The 8,211-nt window shown below is 33.5% G+C and overlaps 1 protein-coding gene across 1 annotated transcript; it reads right to left on the bottom strand.

Annotated features, from left to right (window-relative positions):
* Window positions 1–919: 919 nt before the first annotated feature.
* Window positions 920–7,055, bottom strand: LOC139861074 (polyamine oxidase 2-like). The gene is made up of 10 exons (XM_071849376.1): window positions 6,560–7,055; window positions 4,581–4,696; window positions 4,351–4,439; window positions 4,151–4,264; window positions 3,689–3,776; window positions 3,508–3,593; window positions 3,312–3,414; window positions 2,726–2,823; window positions 2,211–2,640; window positions 920–1,386 (listed from the first exon to the last, which is right to left on the bottom strand). The coding sequence occupies exons 1-10, from the start codon at window positions 6,603–6,605 to the stop codon at window positions 1,078–1,080; spliced, it is 1,479 nt and encodes a 492-aa protein (XP_071705477.1). The 5' UTR covers window positions 6,606–7,055; the 3' UTR covers window positions 920–1,077.
* Between the last annotated feature and the right edge of the window lie 1,156 nt (window positions 7,056–8,211).

The raw sequence follows: 8,211 nt of genomic DNA, 5'->3' as shown, positions 1-8,211 counted from the left end.
GCTCAAAGTAGGTCCCATCGTCATTCTTTCGTAACTTTCTTCATCCGAACATTGGACAATGTACCCGAAGAGACCCCACGCAGAGATCGAATCAATGGCGATGAATCGACCCTTAAGCCACTTAAACAATTTCATGGCAGTGATTGGGATTTTATCGACGATAAGAGCCGTTAAATGGATTCTATTACAAACTTCAGGGTTGCGTGACAAATTAATAGAAGGGGAATTTGGTGGTGTTTTTCTATCAACAGGTAAAGGAGAACGGATTGAAGGAGTGCTCGTATTCAAATCCTTCTTAGCAAACCCTACAGTAAGCCTCATTCCATTAATAATTATGCCATTCATTGAAGCAATAACGTTTGATGCCTGTTTAATATTTTGAAGTTTGACAAAGGCGAATGTTCGATCCTTCCTCCATGAAAGACCCTGAATGGAACCGAAACCTTGCAGGATATTACGGATGGTTAAAGGAGTTGTAAAACGTGAAAGATTACCCAAGAAAATGGTGGACTTGTGTTAGAAAGTTGTATGATTTTTGGATGATTTAGACTTGGTTGCATGAAAAATAGTGGGGTTGAGTTTAATTGGGATGGAATTGGGGAAGGTGGGTTTGAAAGGTTGAGAGGATTTGGTAGCCATTAAGCTATTAATTATAGTTCTTCAATCTTATGATGGCTACAATTTAGCCATTATTCAATCTTTGTAAGAAATTACTTGATGACAATTTAGTTTTTGGGAGAGTGTGATCAAAAGCTTAAATGCAAAATCAACAAACATAATACATTAACAAGTGAAAACATCATACCATTATCACAGACATGTACTAAATACTAGTAAGTTTCATAACATCTTTAACAAGGATGTACGTTTTTTTCTCAAAGTTCATACCATTTTACGATAAAATAATCTAAGCTCATCACAATAAACCTCTTTATATGTCCATAATATAATAATAAAGCAGTCTGCATATTAGCAACAGGTGCATAAGACTCCTCTGACATCGTTATGGTTCTACATTTGCATTTTACAAACACCCTAAAGAACTTTTACTGCTGCATAAAATCTTATTATTCAAGTTTAGATACGGGATATCAATAACGGGACAGAAGCAGGGGTGTTCTCGCCCATAACAGGCTGGAAAAGGTCAACTTCACCATAACGTTCTAGGACCCGCATTCTGCAGTCCTCTGCAGCCAATAATCCAGTGTGGTAAGCACCATGTACTGAGCCTGGATAGTCGGTACTAGTCGCTTCCCCTGCAAAGAATAAGTTATCTACAGGGATCCTTAGCTTTTCATACAGATCATGGGGTTTTCCTACTGCATCATAGCTATAGGAGCCGAGTGAATTCACGTCACTGCCCCAGTGAGACACTAAATGCTGAATCTGCACACACAAAAAAGCTCACATTAAACTTCAATGTTCTACCACATAATATAGGCTATTTGTCAGCTATACAATGAGGTGACGATTTCGACCCATGTACTTTTGAATGGTACGATCCAGGATATGTTGTTGTATACCTAACTTCTAAAGTCACCCAATAGTGTATATTTTGATGCACGGACCTCCTATATCATTTTACTCATAAATTCGGCTTAGCGTTTAAATTTTCGGATAGATAAGTTATGTTTCTTTATGAAGAAATATTTAGGGGTGTTCAATATTTGGTTTCAAACCGATTAACCCGGAACGAAAAAAAAAAAACCCCAAATTTAATTTGTTCCGGCTCAGTTTCGCTTGGGTTTTCAAATTTGAATTCGGTTTTCGATTCAGTTTACGGGTTTTACTTTTTCGAATTCATATATACACGAAACACCAATTTTAAAATCAAAATTCGAATTTAAAATTTATCTGTTTTGATTTTTCTTATTAAAATATGATTTTTCGGGTTTTTTAGTTTTAACCAAAACCAAACCGAATTCGGTTTTCTGTTCAACTTCGGTTTATGTGGTTTTGAATTTGAATTCGGTTTCGGTTTTACCTCCAAAATTTTCAAAATAGAACAAACTGAACCGAATATACCGAGGAAACTGAAAACCGAACCGCTGAACACCCCAACTTTGATCAGCATAGAAAATTAGCTGTAATTATCAGAACCTACTTTGACCCATTACCCGACTTGCTACACCCACATACTTGGCCAACTCTAATCTAACTAACGATAACAAAAAAGACTTTCATTCATAACACAGGGAAAAAGAGATTACTGGGGCAGAAGCATCAGGAAGAATCTTTTGGAGATGTATAAATGCAAAATTAGCAGCAGCCTCATCAGACAGTTTCTCGATGTCTTTTGCCAGCTGTCCTGCAGGCATATAAACTAGGACAGGATGGCCCGTAGCTTTATGAAGATTAAGAAAGTAACTACATCCATAAGAAGTCTCTGCAACCACTCCTAAAAATTCAACATTTGGCCAAAAAACTCTGTCAAAATGCAATATTATCTTGTTCTCGATTCCCACTCCAAGGTCCGATATAGCTTGTTCCTTCCATTGTGGTAACCTTGGCTCAAATTTGATGGTATTTGACTTCAAAACACCGAGTGGGACAGCGATAACAACTGCGTCGGCAAACAATGTGGTCCCGTTTTCAATGGTCACCTTCACACCGTTCTTACGTCTATTAATCCTCGTGACCCTTTTGAATTATTAAAAAAAAAAAAAAAAGATGTAAGTTGAAGTTCACAAAATAATATAACAACTTTTATCTTTTTAAACGTTACCTGTGACCTAATCTGATATCAAGACCCTTCGCAAGTGTATTGAGAACTGGAAGGTAACCCCGGACCATAAGCCCATGCCCACCGGGTAACAATTCTTCCTGCTCATAACAAAAATGCATCATTAAATATTTATCTAAGGAGCGTTTACATTTGTACTTTTGAAGTGTTTTATCTGATTATCAAACTTTTATTCCGACTTTATAAAGCTTAACGGCCGAATTCATACTAGCTTCAACAATACTAACCATCTAAGTGTAAAAATTTACCAAATCTCATCCTTTAACCTAATTTACATGTTCTACTTCCAATTCAAATCCGCCTCTCATTTAGTTTTCTTACAAATATATCCCTTTGGTCATATTTTTAATAAATTCTTGAATGAATATAGTTTACTACACACCAATAGCTCGTTTTATTACAACCTATTATCTAATTCGGATTATTTAATATCACACATACGAGTGTAACAATCAATCCTCCTATCTAAACAGCGTACCTATATTAACATAAAGCTGAAACAATCTAAGATCCTAAAAGAATAAAGTTGAGTATATAATATTATAAATAAGGACACGGAAGAATGTGCCTTGTCCCAGCATTTTAGAGATATGGTTTCAGCATCCGCAGCAAACCAGCCCTCCATTCTACACAAGTACCACTGCAACACCTTATACGAAAGCCCCTCTAACCTGCATAAACAAAAAATATTTAAAAATTGCATACCGTATAATGTCTCATAAGATAGAAAATAATTGAAAAGTTTAGCTTGATAATAACTATACCTTAGATTTGAGTTCCTCTCAAAGACAATTGATATAGCACGCTCTATAGACATGTCTTCCGTGAACTCATCCCGCACTTTATTGGTCTGTGTTACATAAATCAACATGAAGAAACCAACAGCGAATAGAAAAAAAAATGTAAAGATTGATGTTACGGGAGATTTAGGGAGAAAAGACATGCCTCTTCCAAGATGGTCTCAAACGTTTTTCCAACCTGCGAGACTAAATCTTGCGGAACTTGATTCCCATCCATATCGAACAATGCATAGCTGAATATGATTTATAAGAATTGTAAGAAACAAATTAAGACAAATTTACGAACTTCAATATTTATTGGATAAATAAAAGTAAATCGACTTATCGGTAAATAGTATCCGTATACCAATTACTTACTAGTCTTCCAGAACATAACATGTAGTTAATAAATTACACAATGAAGTATTAAAGTAGATGTCACATTAATGGCAACCGGAGCACGAATTAAGAAAAAAGATTACCAAAATGAGAACTAGTCATTTTTGGGTGTTGCTTTATAAAATCACAATGACAAAAACAATACCAATACCCTCACCACCAACAATCATAAAGCCAAGCTATAAATTTGACCAAAAAGCATATAGAAAATATGATAAACTAAAATTACCTCTCCAAATCATGGTCATATAATACTGAGTTGTCACCACTTGTTCGGTATAAAGGTAGTCCAAGTCTTCCAATAACTGGTGCCAAAGGATTTTCTTTGCAAACCCCATGCAACCTGCAAAATTAACATTAATGTAAAACTGGAAGAAAAAAACTACAAGATGAAACGATGTATGTTTAAAATGGTAAAATAGTTCTTACCATGATGCACCTAGGTCAACAGGAAAACCAAAGGTGTAATCAGTCCGGACCCGACCACCAACTCTATTACGTGATTCAAGTACGACAACCTGAGAAGTTGAAATTTAAATGTTTATTTACATGATATTTGTGTATGGCTAGTATTAATTAAATTATGTCAATAGAAAGGTATTATCATCAGAATTTTGGTTACATATGAAAAGTGGACTTTGTATACTTCTTTTAAATACCTGAAATGAAGCATCGTGAAGTGCACGAGCAGCAGATATGCCAGCAAAGCCAGCACCGATCACAATAACAGATGGAGAGGCTGAACGATTTGATTCAATGTTTGAATAGGTAATTGCTGAATGTTAATGGAAACTAGTTAGATTGCAATGAGTGAGATTACTATATACCTCAACATATCCCACATTAGTTATCACGTGTCACATATATGTCCGGATATTATATTACTACATCTGAAGATAACCTGCTTGCCTTATTTTGCTGACTAACTTTATATTTTACTATTTATGTAACTGAAAGCTTAACTTTTGGAGCTGAAAACTCTTATTATCACAGCTTAGCTTCTTTGTACTATTATACTATTAACAGCTAATTTATTAAATAGTACCTTAGATGTCAGTATTTAATACAGTTTTCTAACTTAACTAGTTAAGTAGGCCAAGAATATTAGACCTAGTTCATCACAGCTGAACTTGACTGAAAACATAAATATAAATATCATTTGCTTGTGTAAGTATATTTATTCTCCATTTTAGTGAAACTATTCCTCAAACAAGGCAGCCAATAAGTCATCGAAGCATACATACATAAGTATGTGTATGTATGTGATACGAACCAAACGCTCGTATCGTGATAAAAAACTAATTAAAGAAAAATTAAAGATAAGTAATCGACTTTCGAGAGGTCGATATGCTCTCCTAGGGTTCACTTTCGAGAGGTAGCCCAACTCTCCAAGATATTAAAACCACACTTAATCAATCTTTTGCATTTAGCCTCATAGAATTATAAGTTTATAACCCTAATGGCCTATTCATACTAGTCTAATACCCTAACATTTTCACCGATCACCAAATACAATAAAAAAAGAAACTATCTTAACTATTAATAAAGAATTACTAATTAATAATAATTAATATACTAATTGAAATACTAAAATAGGGGATCCTTTTTACTTATCTTCAGCATTTGGTAATCAAATAATGTAAAAATGTGGTGTTAGGGACCCCAAAAGAACTGGAACAGGATGCAGAAATAATACTCCGTAATACAGTATATATTTTCAGAGTTAACCCCACCAGTTGCAATCAATATATAGGCTGTCGTGGTATAATTTAGTCTATTTCACATAACATAGTTTTACAGATAGCTTAACAATACAACATACGTAAAGCCAAAATGGCACAACTTAATGACTTGCGTATCGTTAAGCACATCCATTCATAAGTAGGTCAAGTCTTTTACAACTATAACTACCAAACGGCGACCACTAATCCACGAAACCAAGTCCACCACTACACAGGCATGGCCCAGGTAAAGCTCTCTCCAACGAAACTAGCCTAGTCTATAAACTTATTTTCGGTGAGTGAGATTCGGACCACAAACCATCTCCGATCTTATGGTCCAAAAGCACCTGTTACTTCAAATCTTAAGTTTAGAACAAAAATACCTTCTCCAGCCATACTCTATATTTGGAGAAGTTTTTGTATTAGGGTAAAGATTACGCCAAGTATCGAGTAATATTCATCCTACAAATGTCTAATCATACAGTCTATTGGTTGTCATACATTAGTTATTTAACTAATTACTCCAGTATTTAAGTGTTTGGAGTATGTTATTTGACGATGAAAAAATGCTTAAAAGATGATATTTTTCCACCATATTTGAAGTTAGAGATTTTGAGATGGTAAAGATTGCGAATAATCATCCCCGAGCTCGAGTTTGCGACAGTGACATTGTCGATAAAATCAGCCAAAACACTAAAAAGGAAAAAGTATTTTATCACCACACATAACCTAACTTGTTATCTATCCTAGTATCATTGATTTCCCTTTCAATTAAAGTATATCTAATCATAAAGTAAATATCATATCATATGGTCAATCTATTCATAACAACAATTTTGCAAATTCAAACACACAACTATCAAATACTAACAAATTAACAAACTATAAACGTTAAGTAACCAAAATTAGAGGTATACCTTGTTTCAATTGAGGATTATTACATTTATCTCCTGATGAACTCATGATGCAGTTGTGATGATTGACCAAGTAATGGTAACAAAAACAATAATAACGGTAATAAAATTAAACAATTACTAGTAGTTTTATAATCCAAGGGTTTATTAAAAAGGGATGTAGGTAATAATTCAGGTGAATGAAAAGTTAAAAGACCAGTAGTGATGTGATTTGAATTTGATGAATTACAACCTAGATTCACCAACCAGCTCATGCGTCGAGTAAATTATTACGAATCAAAATCAAAATTATTTTTAATTGTAGGTAAAATATTACACTCGCTCACTTAATCACTCGAAAATCATAGAAATTTGAGAAACTCAAATCAATAATTTAGATGAATGTTGATCGATTAATTGACTGCGGTTCAGATTTTGATTCGGTTGAAGGAGCGATAGAGAGATCTACGGAAGGAGATATTTTGTGAATTTAGGAATGTTGTAAATTGATTAAATAAAATAAAATTTATAATACAAATAAATAAATATGAAGAGATCGAATGATACACGTTACTTTGTTCCTCTGTTTGCTGTTTTTTCAATAAATTTGGTTAGGTTTCATAAAGTAGCTACTTTTTTGTTTGTTTGTTAGTTAGTATAGGTAGAGGTGTCTATACGTCCTTAATTCTTTATTTAAGACTCGTTAAAAAGCCCGATTGAAGCCGAGTTTAAACGAGGTTAAACGAGTTTAAGATCGAACTTGAACTCAATTTAAAGCTTGTTTAATAAACGACTCGAACTCAAGTTTCATATCTCGAACTCGAACAAGTTCACGGGCTTAAACGAACTTTTTATTTATATACACTAAAATATTATTTTTAATAATATTATATATAAATATAATTAAATAATAATTACTATTACATTATTAATTATTAATAATATAATAATTGAAGATAATAATAGTAAATCTTATTCTATGTGAATAAAATTTCGAAAAATAATAAATATGAAATATAATAAATTTAATAATATAATGAAAAATAAGATTATGTAATTACCGAGTCGAGCTCGAGCCGAAATTCAAACTTATAAAATATCAAACGAGCCGAGCTCGAACTTAAAATATTAAGCTCGAACCGAGCTGAGCTCAAGCTCGAACTCTATGAAATTTAAACAAGTCGAGCTCCAGCATGGCCGATCTCATGCTCGACTCAGCTCATTTGCACCCCTATTCTACAACAACAAAAAACTCAATTCCATATAAGTAAGGTATAAGGGGGTAAGATGTAGATAATCCTTCTCCTATCCTAGAATAAAGAGAAATCATTTTTTCACCCAGACACCCCAAGAGTATAGAAAGTCATTCATTCCAATGTTCTATGGATATAGAGATTGCTTCCGAAATGGACTTCCGGTCAATAAGTAAGTTAAAAAAACCAAAAAAAAAAAAAAATGTGTGTGACGACATGAAAATGGTATAATCAAATTTTCATGAGTTTTAAATCTACCTGAAGTTCAATTTAGACTCTAAGTGACAGTCAAGTCGTCAATAAATCGAAGTTTGTTCTTGACTCGATTGATTAATAGAGCCAAACACTCCTAATACTAACTTCTTTAATATATTGTTAATATAAATAAATTATTAGCTATTAACTATTATATTTATTACTCCC

The sequence above is a fragment of the Rutidosis leptorrhynchoides genome, chromosome 8 (genome assembly GCF_046630445.1).
Source record: "Rutidosis leptorrhynchoides isolate AG116_Rl617_1_P2 chromosome 8, CSIRO_AGI_Rlap_v1, whole genome shotgun sequence".
Classification (NCBI taxonomy): Eukaryota; Viridiplantae; Streptophyta; class Magnoliopsida; order Asterales; family Asteraceae; genus Rutidosis; species Rutidosis leptorrhynchoides.
The sequence above is the reverse complement of the archived record's forward strand: the minus strand, read 5'-3'. Positions and strand labels throughout refer to the sequence as shown.

Coding starts and splice junctions, on each gene's coding strand:
- LOC139861074 (XM_071849376.1), bottom strand. CDS start 6,605: ATGAGTTCATCAGGAGATAAATGTAATAATCCTCAATTGAAACAAG. Junction 3,594..3,688: donor TTGAGACCATCTTGGAAGAG/GCATGTCTTTTC, acceptor TATGTAACACAG/ACCAATAAAGTGCGGGATGA. Junction 1,387..2,210: donor TTCCTGATGCTTCTGCCCCA/GTAATCTCTTTT, acceptor TTGTGTGTGCAG/ATTCAGCATTTAGTGTCTCA.